Source organism: Carassius carassius, chromosome 20 (assembly GCF_963082965.1).
Source record: "Carassius carassius chromosome 20, fCarCar2.1, whole genome shotgun sequence".
Lineage (NCBI taxonomy): Eukaryota > Metazoa > Chordata > Actinopteri > Cypriniformes > Cyprinidae > Carassius > Carassius carassius.
The window spans coordinates 1,819,277-1,834,201 of NC_081774.1; the positions used below are offsets into that span (position 1 = coordinate 1,819,277).

Genomic DNA, 14,925 nt, shown 5'->3' on the forward strand with positions numbered 1-14,925 from the left:
TCTGTGTGAGGCTCTTCCTGATCTATGTAACGACTGGGTCTCCGTATGCACAGTTGTGCTCGATGCCAAGATTGTACCAGTTTCCTTTCCCTCCCTTATAGGCACTGGTGACGATCCTGGCCCAGCCTGACTCTCCCTATAAACACAAGACAAGGAGTTTAATCACAGCGATGTCAGACCAAAGCCCTTTGAAGGCCGCTGTGACTCTACTAACCCAGAACTCGCCCCAGGAGTTTCTGACGATCCAGTATTCGGTCCCGTCCTCTGTGACAGCCCAGCCTGCCACCGAGATGATGTGATTCGGCATAGACAGGATGTGAAATTCAGCAAAAACCCCTCCATCATACGCCTCCAGGCCTTTAGTGGCCATTATTGCACAGCTAGAACACAGAGAAACTGTTCTGACACAGCTGCAAAGTTCATAGGTATAGACAAAATCAACCAAATGAAAATGCTACTGTAAATACTGCCTTGCTTTAACCTAACAAAATAAATGTAGTGTATTTTTTATATGCTTAAAGTTTGTCAAGTAACAGTTTTTATGGTTTTAGTTAAATATAATAACCCTGCTGTAAACAGCCCACTGTTAACGAACTATAGCCAAATACTTTTACAGTTTGCATCATATGGATTTTTTCTGCCATTGAGAGTTGTAGCTTCTTATGTTAATTTATATTTAACTCAAAATATGGGCTGTAGAACCTGCCTGATTGGCCCATTTTTGTAGATCTCAGCCTTCATCCGATCTCGTCCCGAGACGTCTCCATAGTCTCCAACTTTCCACACGGTGTAGTTTTTAATTATAGAGCAGGAACCGAAGAACGAGCATGTGCCACACTGATTAAACGAGTCACATTCTTCAGAAAGAATTAAAATACATAATATTTAAATCCAGGGACCTTCACTGTTACAGTGTGCATCAAATACAGGAGAAATTAGTGCATGATTAGTGCAATTATTATTTTCATGTTACTTGGACAAATGCTTTAATGCAAGTTGCAATAAATACACATTCACATTTTGTAATGATAAAGAAATGAATTTTTTTATGCAACTCATATGACATTTGTATGAAGGCCTGTTTCTGCAATGAGATTAAAAAAAACACAATTGTCACATTTCTGACGATTATTCTCGCAATTCTGAGTGTATATCTCACAGTGCTTTTTTTCTCAGATATAAGTTTACATCTTGTAATAATTCTTAACTTTTACTTATTTCTCAGAATTGTGAGTTTATACGGTATCTCACATTGACTTTTTTCTCAGAATTGCAAGTTTGTATTCAACATTTCTGTTTTTTTTTCTTAGAAATACGCGTTTATATCTCACAGTTCTAACTTTGTTGCAGTTCTGACTTTTTTTCTAAAGATTGCAAGATTATTGGCCTTGTTTATAAAATGTTGCACAGAAACCATCCTAAAATTGTCTTACGATTGATCATCTCTCAAATATGTGTAGGTGTGATTGATACAATGAACGTACTCACAGAAAACGCACATAGGCCTCTCTTTCAGATTTGAAATCTATGAATGGCAAATGATCGTAAACTTGCGTGCAACTGAATGGTTTCAGCACTCTGCCTTGTAATCGACTCCCAATTAATGTCATTATTATTAACCTATAAAAGATCACAAGTCCAAATCTTCTAAATACTTTTCATTTAGAACAGCTTAAAACCTTCAGTACTCTGACGAGAAAAGTGTGTACATCTGCTCAGACCCTGATGTGACGCCGAGCACGTTTTTACAAATATGAGCAACAATGCTGATTTAATTGTACACACACTCAAAGATCAAATCTGTGTGTATATGCACTCTTTATAAATGAGGCTCCATATCTTGCAATTCTAACTTTGTTGAATCTTGAACTTCTGACATTTTTTCTTAGAATAGTGAGAAAAGTCAGAATTGTGAGATAAAAAGTCGCAATTCCCTTTTTATTTGTATTTATTTTATCCCATGGCAGAAACAAGCCTCCATACAGTTTTATATCATCTCATGTCACTGCAGAGTTCAGTGTCTTACTTTGATTTCGGGCCTGATAATTATTGCATGTCTCGTCAGGAATGCCCCGCTCATGTGCATAAGCATATACACCCATGTGATCTCCACCGTAGCATGAGCCCGCCCCGCCACAGTCAATCACGTTCTGCACTGACAGGTAAGCAGAAGGCCACGCCCCGTTCCTCTTGATGTTGATGCGATCTGAAAATTCAAGACGGAAAAATGCATGTGTTTTGACTTGTATTTTCTGTACTCTACTGTAGTGTCCTGAGTCTGACCTGCGAGTGCGCTGGTGGAGCCCATGGCCCAGCAGGAGCCGCAGTACTGAGGGATGTGCTGGTTGCGTGTGACGCTCACATAGTTTTTGCCATTAATGTTGCGCCAGTCCCAGGAGGCAGGGAGATCAGAGATGTTTACATATTCATGAGGCCGGGGGTATGTCCTAAAACATGCACAGATTATTATTATTACAGAACCAGTATCATATCAGTTCAGTAAAAAACAGCAGACGACACATTGTAAACATCAGGTTAAAATACAGTTTGTGCCTTTTAGATATTTTCAAATTTACTTGTGAACGAAAATTTTATTAGATTTACTTTTCTTTTTTTTAAACAAACTCATTTTAATACAAGTCTTGTAATTTTGCTTCTTAAGTAAATGCATCTTTATTTAAAAAGTATTTAGATACATAAAAATAATTGAGTTTATGCTTAAAACAAGAAAATAAATCTGCCAATGGGTTAAGATACATACATGTAAATAATATATATATATATATATATTAAGCAGAAATTTCCATAGATTCTTTAGAAAATTAGAACTAGGTCATTTTGATTCTGATTTTTTATTATTATTATTATTTTATTTTTTGCAGTTAATTGCCATATTTATATAGAATAAATATACGTGGTTCCAAAGTACTATAATGGTACATTAAAAAAAAAACATGGTTTATGGCACACGTAAAAATAAAAAAAGGTGACACTACCATAAGTAAAGGAGGTACATGGTATTAACATGTTATATGTACTAATATGTACTAAAATACAAGACACTTAAATCGTACTTATCCAAATATTGCCATAGTACTGTAAGTTGTGTGCAAAAGTTTTGTTATTGCAAGTAAAACATATGTATACATGAGATATAACGTTATTCCCATACTTAATGAATGATGGTCTGTGGTCCTTCATTGGTTTGTAGCATGAATCTGATAGTTGCTGAACTTCAGTATATCCTCTTATGTGCAAAAACAGATCGAGCAGAAATAAAAAACAAAACACAGCAGACGCCATGATGAATGGTCACATCGGAGTCTGACGCTTTAGAAAGAGTTTTAGCGCCCTCTACAGCACCGGAGAGATACTGCTCTACATTCGTCACTAAAGGTGTTTAAAAGTGTTTTAAAATATTTATTTTAGAGAAAGTTCATTCTGACTTAATTAAAACCATTTGAGGAGGAGCTGTTGTTTATTTGAAAGGCTTAGTTAGGGTTTACAGTAGAACTTATTTGTTTTGAAGGATTGAAGTTGTAATGATTCATTCTTACCAGCAGGTGCCACTAAAATGCTTTGAAATACATTCTTAATGTTTCAGGTTTGTACTGTAGTATCTTTTAGTATACAGTACAGTAGTATTCTAGTATACTTTATATGTTCTATCTTAATATTTAGGGTTAGGGTTCATTTTATTTGATGTGTCATTTTTGGTTAAGAATTCTAACATAAATTATACAAATTGATGTTTAAAATATTTGTAATCATTATTTGTAAATAATTTTTAAAAATAATCAAAATTACTACATTTATATAAATGTTCAATTTAACAAGACTTCAAAATTAGGTTTGTAGATGTTAACAATATGAATATAATTCATGGTGAGAAATATTTAAAAGTTAAAAAAAAATAAAGTATTAAATAAATTATATTCATTTTAAGTTAAACAGGGCAGTACATGCACAGTAAGATCATGCCAAAATTAGGTTTATAAAAGTTATGTTTAAATTATTTAAATTATAAAGAAACATTAAAAAGTAAATAAAAATGAATTTATAAAACATTATAAAAATTAATAAATCTTTTTTTAATTACATTTTCAATTAAATTTATGACAGTACGTAGGCAGTTTAAATTATTAAAATTATAAAGAAACATTAAAAAAATAATAATGAATTTATAAAACATTATTAAAATTATTAAATCAATTTTTTCCAATTAAATTCAGGACAGTACAAAGGCTGTAGTAATTTTAATTAAAATTAAGCACAAAAGAATTATAGGTCCAACTGTTTTAAACAAATGCTTCCGAAACCATTTTCATGAAGTGATTTAAAAGTTTAAAGCGTGTTTGTCTACAGCCTTTAACTGGTCTAATGGCTTAATTAAGCAGAATTTAAGTCAGTGAGAGGTTCATCATGACCCGTGTTTCTTGATCTAACTTTTATGTAATGAAATTATGGTCAGTACTCATAAGTGTGGAAGTTGTTTAAAGATCAGAGTTTGTCCACTCAGCAGACTGTGTGGACTCAGATTGCCATGTGATTCGATTTGACGTCGCTCTCTCGCTTCCACCTGCACTTCATCGTATCCTCTCAGTTCAATTCATGTGTATCTCCTGAGAGCTTTTCTACTGTCTCGTGTAGTTTTATGATGACCTGAATGCAAATGGACAAGATTGACGATCTGATTGTGGACTTTCAGAGGAAACATAAAGGAAATACATCCTCCATTAAGATCAGTGAGACCCCTGTGGTCAATGGTGAAGAGTTTGTTTACAATGTCATACTAACAACTCTTTTTCTGCCCTATGCAGCATGTGTATCATGCATAGTATGTGCATTTTCTCAAGTCAGAAGAATGTTTATTTCTGAGATTTAGATAAAAAAAATAAAATTATATTAATAAAATAAATTGTATACAACACAATATGCGTGTAAGATAATGTCAAAATGCAGATTATAAAAGTCTATAGTATAAATATACTAGTTATTCTATAAAGTATTAGTAGGCTAAAATATTTAAAAAAAATTCAATTATATTACATTTCTTATTTAACGAGACAATAAATGTACTGTTAAAAATGTAAAATAGGTTTATACGTTAATAGTATAGATATGAATTATGTAAATTATAATAAAAATATTTTTAAATACTAAGAAAAAAAAAGAAAAAAATTATATCAATTTACACTTCAATGTATATATATACATTGCCAAGAGAATGCCTGTATTTTATGTTTATGTATATATGTATGTATGTATGTAAGTAAAGTTATGAGTCGGACATTTCCAGAACATCTTTTTTTCATCAAGACATGTGCTTTTCTATTTTAGGACATGTATTATTATGGTGTTTATCATTAAATTATTATATTTAGAGCAGATTTTAGTAGTTCAGGTATGTTGATATATTAACATTACATTAATAAATGAGATATTCAGTAATGAAATCTATACAGGCACTAACCTGCCATCCCATAATGCCTGAAATATTGTGACCATATTTGTTTTACAGACTACCACAGCTGAATTTTTGTGATTTTTTTTTTTTTTAACAGTCATATGATTTATTTTTATTACATAATTTCTGTATATTTTGCATATTTCTCAATGCATTATCTAATATTTGTGTGTCTATCTTTCTCTTATTCACAGTAATGCTTTATCTCATAGATACGGACACGTGAAAAACAAACTTTGTAACTTAAAAGCATCAGTCGGCTCTCAAACGCTAATTCTAACTGTATAGATGGCTAAAGAGTCGTTAATAATGCAGAGCTTTAAAGGTAGATGGTGGTTGTTGGTTAAGAGGTTATCATCAATGTTTTAGGGCTCTAATGAGGAAGAGGACGATGATGTTCTGAAGAAAGTGATACCTGGAACACCACGCCTAATGTAAAGCTGTGCGATTACATAAGAGCACTGAACAAACAGGGTCATGTGACATCACTGTTACAGATAACATGCTGTGATTGGTCGACCATACACTCATTCCAGAACAGAGGAATCCATTAGTAATATTCCCAGTTGTGGTGTTTTTACCAGCTCATTTTCTTTTACATGATGTGTGTAAATCCTGCCGTCATGATCCTGGAATATCGTATGTTCAGAGTCAGGGATATTTTAGTATTGTTGCGATATTTTTATAGTACTGATACTTTTTTAGTTCGATTTCATTTTTTTGGTCATTTATATATATGTATATTTTATATGTCTGTATTGTTTTTCATTTTATCAATAACAATTTTAGTTTCAGTTTAGTACATCAATCAAAAAAATATACAAATAAGAAACGTTGCTTTCGCAACAAGCTGAAATAAAATGTTAATGTTTTATTTTATTTCAATTAATGTTTATTTGAGGTAATGAAAATATTTGTTTATGGTTCTAGTTAACTGATAACCCTGTTCTGTGTGCTGCTATGTGGTAACTATAAGGTTACTTGTTTAGATTATTTCATGATTTTAGTTTCAAATGTATTAACATAATGTACCGGTCTGGTTTCAGACATGTGCATGGCACTGAATCTGCATTATTATCCTGCTGATGATATTTTACTGTCCATGGATTCAGATTTACTTGTCGTCTTAGTTTTAAAAGAACTCAGACCCGATTCAACACAATTGACCAATAGAAACTGCCCTCCATTGATTTTACCTTTTAAAGAATGGTTCTTTGTAAATGTTGGTAACTTTTCCCTCTAGTGCATCTCAATTACAGTGTGGTGCCCCCCAAGGTTCAGTTTTAGGCCCATTTGAATTTCATTGCATATGGTTCCTCTGAGCCTTATTTTTTTTCCAGAAATATAGCATATCTTATCTTACCTGGCCTGGCTGCTCAGTTAGGTCCTCTGTGGTCAAATGTAAAAGATCATGTGAGCGGTCTTGGAGTGATTTTCAAATCACTACTTTTGTACTAGTACTACTTTTCAGTAAGCAGATCAGTGCTGTTGATAAGGGTAGCTTTTATCGCCTGAGTTTTATCACTAAAACAAAACATTTTCTTTCTAATAAGGACTTGGAAATAAAGATTCACTCACTTATTTCATAAAGGTTAAACTATTGCAATTTGTTATATATTGGTATTGCCCTTTTTGTCCCATTTACAGTTTAGCCAAAACATGGCAGAAAGAGTGATGACAACTTAGCATCTCTACACTGGCTCCTCATGAAATTCATATAAGGTATTGCTAGGATGTTTGCTTGCTTAGTTTATTTTGGTTAACTTTTTTTTCCATGCTTAATGTTAACTCTAATAACACTGTTCTGATGTTGCTAGGCGGTTGCAAGGGTATTTAAAGGCCCAAATCAAAAGAACTCATCCCAAGTGTCTATGAGACTTTGCCTTAACAAACACTACTATCATTACTTGTTTTGCACTGATATCTAGAAGCTTAACTGTAATTTAATATCAGATTCATCTAGTTTTAAATCAGCTGTGATTCAGGTAAACTTGTTAAGCTTCTATAAATGGCTCTTAATGGATGTCGTACTGTAAGTCAGATGCTCTGCACGTGGATCTATGCCAGTCACAAATACTGAAGTTTTATTATATATTCCTGTGACTGTAGAAAATTAGTTTACGGTCGATGCTAAGCAAAAGAGAGTAATACCCCTGGCGTCACTTTATGATCAAAACATCAATCAGCATGCAGTTTGGTTTTCTGATGGACAATCAAACAAACGTTTGCTGGACATTCAACGAGACCTGTGTAATCAATCACGTTTATGTTTCTGCATAATTTAAATGTTGGTGGATATAAGAGATGATCTCCACCCATGTTGTGGGCTGGACCGGCATCAGAAAAGACCATTCTTTTGATTTAACTCATTCTCTCTGATGAATTATGGATAGAAATTGAATGTTTCCTGATATCTGTTGGTCATGGAGTCGCCATCCTCAGAGAACAATCGTAAAAACTATAGATATTGATCAATCGCTTCCATTCGCTCAGTATTGATTAGCTGCAAAGCCACTTAGGCGTGATTGTTGATCCTTTGCTTTACTGAAAAGACTTCAGAGAAGAGACGTTTGTCAAAATGGTTTGTTGAGTGAATATTGTGCAATTCTCTGGAGATCAAAATGTCTATTTAGTGTTTCGTGTTAACTTTAAAGAAGCTTTGATTCATGTACACCAGACTAAGTGTTTTTTAAAGAAATTAATACTTTTATTTAGCAAGTAAGCATTAATTTGATCAAACGTGACAGTAAAGACATTTATGTTGCAAAAATTTCTATTTCAAATAAATGCTGTTCTTATGAACTTTCTGTTCATCAAAGAAGACGTATAAAAATGGATTTAGGTTGTTTCTGTATAGTTCATATGATTTGAACAAGAAGACCTTTTTCTGTCTTGAGTTTGTAGTGAGGATTTTCCACAAAAAGCATGTTTAAAATCGTAAAAGCAGCTTGTTGATGTTTGCTTCATCATCTTTAACATGAAGGTACTGCTGGTTTAAATATTTATGCTTAATATTTCATCTCTAATTGTGTGCATATGTGTGTATATATTAGGGCTAATAAATGTGCATGCAGACTACTAAGTATATGGATTATAGACATTATTCTATTCTTAGCTAGTTATGAGAGCCAAGGAATTAAACATCCAGGAAGTTTGATCCGGTGTAAGTGCTTTGTGTTTAAATTTTGATGCCATCCCGAGGCCCAGAGTTGATGTGCAGTTTTTAAAGAGCATGAGAGACCTGCTCTCAGATCTCCTATAATCAACACCATTAATGAACAAACACAATGTCAGACGAATGGGTTATTGATGCCTCACCTGCAGCATTAGATCCCATCCACTGCTAACCTGCATGTGAAGGGAACAGCAGGGTTTTATTAGTTGCTGAAGATCTCTGGTGGAATAGACGTCAGGGAAGCAACTAACTGCAAACGAATGCTTCTTTACTAGACCGCTGGTTATAAAACAACAAGGACGGTTAGTACAGTTTTTTTTTTTTTTTTTTTTACGAACCAAGACTTTGTCTGATGTTACTATGATCAATACAATCAATTTATGATTTATGAATAATTTGAGCAAATTTTTATGATGGTTTTAAAATTTATGTTTTTTACTAATAAACTTTGGCATTTATTTCAGCCCTTCGGAAGCAACAGAAGATACTTGCATGTTCCCAGAAGACAAATTAAGTACAATTTACCACAATCTTCAAAAGTAAAAAGTTTTCACCCTCCGGCTCTTAATGCATCTTGTTTCCTTCTGGAGCATCAGCGAATGTTTGAACCTTTTTTAATAGTTGTGTTTGAGTCCCTCAATTGTCCTGAGTGTGTAAAGATGGATCACAAAACCATACAGTCACTGCTGGAAAGGGTTCAAATACACAAAAAAACACATCTTTTATGTAAAGTATCTTACTCAGGACAGTAATAAATAAAAAATAACATTCATTTAGTATGATCTCTCTTATTTTGTTAAAATGATTCACATTTTCACAGATTCTGCAAGGTGTTCCCAAACTTTTGCATGCCATTGTATGGCTATCAATCCATTTATGCGACTGGCTTTTATTACTTCCCAGTTGGCTTAGTCAGCTAAAGAAAAGAGTACATGACTGTGATAAAATCTTTTCTAGAAGCCCCGTGTTAATGATGATGAGTTCCTAGTAAAACTGCACTCAAATGGAGCGTCCCTCAGGGTTCGCAGGACACGCCCCCCGCGGCCTCTGATTGGACCAGCGCTCCATCACTCAGGATTGGGAGTTTGTCATTGACCGGAATGCCTGTGGCTTTTCAGAGCAGCTGTGTGGAGATGTAAGCGAGGAAGTCACCAAGCCCACCTTCGACATGAGTGACTTCAGGTGATTAAGGGACGGTTTATTTAGCCTTAAAGAACTTGAATCAGATCCTTTCGCGTTGTTCCACAGGACACGAAGTGATTTTGATAGTTTTTCCAGGATTCACGCGGTTTTTCGGACGCGTTCCGTGCGCGCTCTGGCGCAGAGGCGCCGCTGGAGAGTGCCTGATGCGCGCTGGAGAATAATTAAAGGACTTTGCGCAAACGAACGCCACATCTCAGTATCACCATGAGTTAGATTAAACATTTTCACCAACTTGAGACACACATAAAGCACTTTTTTAGACAAAGGGAGTCCTTAACTGGAAGTTTTCATGCAGGACGCATGGAGGATCCGGTGTAAAGGTGCTTGAAGGATGCCGTCTCGTCCCGGGTTCAGGACATCTGGCCGTTGGATGCTGCAGTTTGTCCCTCACATCTGAGAGCGATGGCTTCTGAGGTGGTGTGTGGTCTGATCTTCAGGGTGCTGTTGCCAGTGTGTCTGGCGGCAGGTAAGCGTTGATTTGATCCCGTTCAGGGTTTCGCGTCTTCAGCTCGGAGACGCGCAGTTTCTCCGTTACGCAGCACGCGAAGCTCTGGATCTGTCAAATACTGTTTGAATTAAAATAGAATGTAGATAGGAAGTCATATGTTTATATAAACTGACATTTCATAAAGAATTTAGTCGTTTGTGTGTGGAGAATGGCGCACCGCTCATTACTATCACTGTAATATTTGTCATTTCGTCATTTTCCCGCATTCTTCCGTCTACAAACTCATATAAATCACATATATTTGATTAGTCTCTGGATTCAAAAATATACAAGAAAAGTGTTTAAGGAAAACACTCAAACAAATTGGCGATAAAACAATTGTCACTTAAAGATTGTTAGTATATGCGCAAGGATTCAACAAAGTAAAAAAATTGAAGTAGCCTAGTATTTTCTTTTTAATACCAACTCCTGTAATCTTTGTATTAGTCATACCTTCGAAATATCACTTATTTATGTATTAATTTATTTAGGCTATTGCACTGAAGGATTAACCGGGGCTAGTTGTCACACTTTAATGTGGAAATGTGCTGTGGAAAATATATTGTAAATTCTAGTGCGCATTTTTTTCAAATTAATTTAATTTGAATTTCTGTGACAAAACAAAACGACATTTTCAACAGCTATATATTTAACAGCTATTATATTTAAAAATATTTAAAAATTTTATGAGTGCTTTTCTTTAAAATATAAACAGTAAACTAATTATGAAACACAAAAATTTTCTGTCTGTCTGTCTGTCTGTCTGTCTGTCTGTCTATCTATCTATCTATCTATCTATCTATCTATCTATCTATCTATCTATCTATCTATCTATCTATCTATAAATGTAACAATAATATCATGCATCCTTTATGTTTTAAGATAGTAATACAGTTTTTGTCAGACAGCTTTATGGCTGGACTTTGTTATAATGTCATCTGATGTAAAACATGCGTGATAAATGATTATTAATCACTGTTTGTCCCAATCTATATTTTCCTGTGGTTTAACTTGTGGCTGGTTAATTGTTCTGTGGGGTGTATCTGATAACGAGTGTTTGATCACAGGGGATGAGTGGATGTCATTGATTATTGACAGAGTAATACATGAAACCCCTCCGAGTGTTTTAAAGAGACATTCGACACCAGTGACATCTGCATAAAACATTATTTTTAATTCTGTATGATTTCATTCATGCCTGACCATTTATAGTAATAATTAATAACACATTTACACTTTTTTCCCCCTATTTGTGACATTATTATTAAACACTTGCTCTGTTCCCATCTGTATATTCTTGACAGCTGGGACTTATCCATTATTGCAAATTGCAATTCTAAAATAAAATAAAATAAATGACTAAGTGCATTAATAAAATTACAGAAATACATGAAGGGTTAGTGTGAAGTGTATAGAGCAGGTTTAGTCATTTAAATTTAGTAAAATTAAAATGAAATTGAGAAATGTTGTCTTGTCTTAAACAACTTAAATTATAATTTTTTTTAAATATACTTGTTTCAAGTGATACTTTTTATGGTTTTAGCTAAGTATAATAACCCTGAGTCATTTTTGCAATTTACATTTTTTTTGTAATTATTATTCTTCTTTTTCAGTTTTAGTTATTTTCATACGTCAAGTTAAATTAAAACAAAAAAGAAAAATGTATTTTCAACTAGCTGAAATAGTATATATATATATATATAATTTTTATGTTTTTTCATTTTCAGTGATACTTTTTATGGTTTTAGTTAACTGTAATAAACCTGGGGCATTTAGTCATTTTGTTGTGTGTTTTTACCATTTATAGTATTATTATTATTTAATGTCTAGAGTGTTTGTAAATGTTTATTTAAATTTTAGTTATTTTCATGTCATTTAGTGTCATTTAGTTATTTATTTAAAATGAAAATAGAAATATTGCCTCGGCAACTAGCTGGAATAAAATAATTTTTAAAAGTTTAATTTTTTATTGATTTTTATTTATAGTTTTGTTTGTTTGTTGCGTGTAGAGCCACCTAAACATTAGTCAATAGTCAGAAAGATTATGTTTCATTTACACTCAACGACAATTTTTAAAAAGCCTATTTCCAAGGTTTTTTCTTGTATTTTTAAAAATTTTTTATACTGTTGGAACTTACTGTTGCTTTTACAACCATGAAATGAATCTAGAAGCTTTACAGGCTCTGTTTAAGGGTCTTAATCAGATCTCTGGTTACCCACAATTAATACATTTTCACATTTCCTCTTATTCCTTTATAATTAACCCTCAGAAATGCACACAGACACACACACATGTACTTTCTGCTTGTCTCTCAGTAGGGATCCTCCTATAGGTAGATAAGGTCCACTCTATAAGATGATAATGCATCTGTTGACAGTCCTTTCAAGTCTTCTCTCCTCCAAACGCAATTGCCAAGCCGTGGAGTATCTCCATTAATCGGTGGAAAGTCTTTTTAACCGCATGAATTAATAATGTGGCATCAGAGGAGACAAGAATTGGCTGCCCATTATCGTAAACACACCTTTAATATTTGATGATTTTATTTTTTGGATTGAAGTAGCACTGCGCAAAAGGTCATCCGCTCAGGAGCACTGAATGTTCATGTTGAGACGTGAGCAGGCCTTGAGACGTTTGTGAGACATTTATTGGACTTTGTCAGCATCACAAAGAAGATGTTTCTCCTGGACAGCACCTCTAGTGAAGTGTTACGAGACGAGTGTGATTTTATCACAATAGTCTCATTTTAAGACACGTAATATAAAATATTGTGGGTATTCATTCAAAAACAGTGTATTTGAATGTTTATGCCTTTTTGTAATGCCCAGCCTCTTAGACTTTCATTTTAATATCATAATATTAAAATACACATTTTGTTTTTCTGAATTGAGGGATGAATTTTAATGTAATTGAAACACGATTTTATTAAATTGAAATAAATTAATTTAAATTTATGCATTTAGCAGATGCTTTTATCTAAAGCGACTTACAGTGCGTTCAGACTATACATTTTTTACCTATCATTTATATATATTAAAGGTCCCATATTGTCAAAGTTGAAATTTTCTGGCTTTTTTACAATAACTGAGGTCTAGGGGTTATTTAACTACCATATAAATTTCAAAACAGTCAGTCCACAGTAAAATGCACACAGCCTGAATAAAGTAGCTGTGATTTTTCACAAACTGTTGTGACTTCCGGAAAAAGTTGACGTCAGAACCACGGTCACCTCCTTCAGTCACCACCCCGAGCTCCGCCCACTGTCCCAATCTCCTTTAGTCAAAACCCCAGACAATATCGCGTCCATGCCATTGCTGAGCAATTAGCAACTACAGCACTGAAACAAGTCGAAAAGGTTAACTTTAACCACAAAATCTAGCACGTCATGTTGAAGATGTGTAGACATTTCAATTTCAGCAGGCAACTATTTTTACAGCTACATTATTGCTCCAGCCACAATAAATCACAACAATGTATATTCAGTTACAAATGATTACAGTTTGTTGTTTTACACACATGCACAGACATTTTTTCATATATGACATAGTCGTGAAATGCAAGAAACATATGGCTAAAAATCTGTAGACTCGTCCACAACAACAAAAGATTAATACTTTATTGAACCTTTTCAATAAGTGTGCGAGGCAAACACAAGTATTTTTGACGATCGTATCTGTCCAGTTCGCTCGTTTTATCCTGTTTTACCATAGCTGTTTTGACATAGCTGACATTGGTTTGTCTGGCAGTGGCAGCAGATATGCGATCAAATTTCTAATTTGAGGCTGTATTACGTTGATTCTGGCAACCAACATTACAACAAGATGATATTTTAAGCTCCTTGCGTAGACAAATCTGCGCTGGTTTGAATGGACCACCTTCAGTTTCCCCTTTGTTTGGCTGCCTCCAGCTAGCACTGTGAAATTGGTTGACCCTAGTTACCTGTGGTTGGCCTGGCCATGCGTCACTCAGAAAACAACAGGCCAATCAGAATAGATGCCCATGAATATTAATTAGACAGGCTAAAATCGACCGGTTCTTAGTAGACCTCCAGAAAAGGAGCTGTAAAAAAATATAATAAGATGGTTTTTGGTAATTATACTGCAAATATATAATCTTAAAATAAACCTCCAGAAAAGTGTACAATATTGGACCTTTAATAATTTAAATTTGTTTCTATTTTATTTATTTTTGTTTTAGTTTTTAAATGTTGGTTGTTTTGTTGCTGTGTTCTTGAAATTGTATTTTTTTTAATGTTTTTTTATTTATTTCCGTTTTAGTTATTTTAGTACAGTGAGTAAAATAAAAATAGCCTACTAGCTGCAATTAAATGTATTTAAAAAATATTCTATTTTAAGTAATGAAAGTTGTTGTTGTTGTTATTATTATTATTTTGTGTGTTTTTGTCATTTTAATTTATTTTTAATGTGGCTATATAGTTTTTATACATTTTTATTTCAGTTTTAGTTTTAGGTATTTTAGTATAAGTTCAATTAAAATTAGATGTTTTTAGTTAGCTATAATAACCCTGCATTTAGTAGTTTTGTTGTGTTTTTCTAATTTTACTGCTATTATTTTAATATGCCAATGTCATTTTG

At 33.5% G+C, this 14,925-nt stretch overlaps 2 protein-coding genes across 2 annotated transcripts in view; one reads left to right on the forward strand and one right to left on the reverse strand.

The window, feature by feature from the left end:
• Window positions 1-22: 22 nt before the first annotated feature.
• LOC132096002 (cathepsin Z-like) lies at window positions 23-3,328 on the reverse strand. Its single transcript, XM_059501109.1, has 6 exons — window positions 3,173-3,328; window positions 2,284-2,447; window positions 2,027-2,206; window positions 707-857; window positions 215-380; window positions 23-136 (listed from the first exon to the last, which is right to left on the reverse strand). The coding sequence occupies exons 1-6, from the start codon at window positions 3,301-3,303 to the stop codon at window positions 23-25; spliced, it is 906 nt and encodes a 301-aa protein (XP_059357092.1). The 5' UTR covers window positions 3,304-3,328.
• Window positions 3,329-9,374: 6,046 nt separating this feature from the next.
• Window positions 9,375-14,925, forward strand: part of LOC132096943 (piezo-type mechanosensitive ion channel component 2-like) — a 79,396-nt gene continuing 73,845 nt past the window's right edge. Inside the window, exon 1 of the mRNA XM_059502628.1 lies at window positions 9,375-10,311. Within this exon, the coding sequence (XP_059358611.1) occupies window positions 10,248-10,311 (64 nt within the window). The 5' untranslated portion in view covers window positions 9,375-10,247. The remainder of the gene's footprint in view (window positions 10,312-14,925) is intronic.

Bases quoted from the DNA above. Each gene is read 5' to 3' on its own strand.
- LOC132096002 (XM_059501109.1), bottom strand. From the start codon at position 3,303: ATGGCGTCTGCTGTGTTTTGTTTTTTATTTCTGCTCGATCTGTTTTTG. The intron at 2,207-2,283 runs GTCAGACTCAGG...TTGAATTTTCAG, and splicing joins CTCCACCAGCGCACTCGCAG to ATCGCATCAACATCAAGAGG. The intron at 137-214 runs GTTAGTAGAGTC...TTGTGTTTATAG, and splicing joins ACTCCTGGGGCGAGTTCTGG to GGAGAGTCAGGCTGGGCCAG.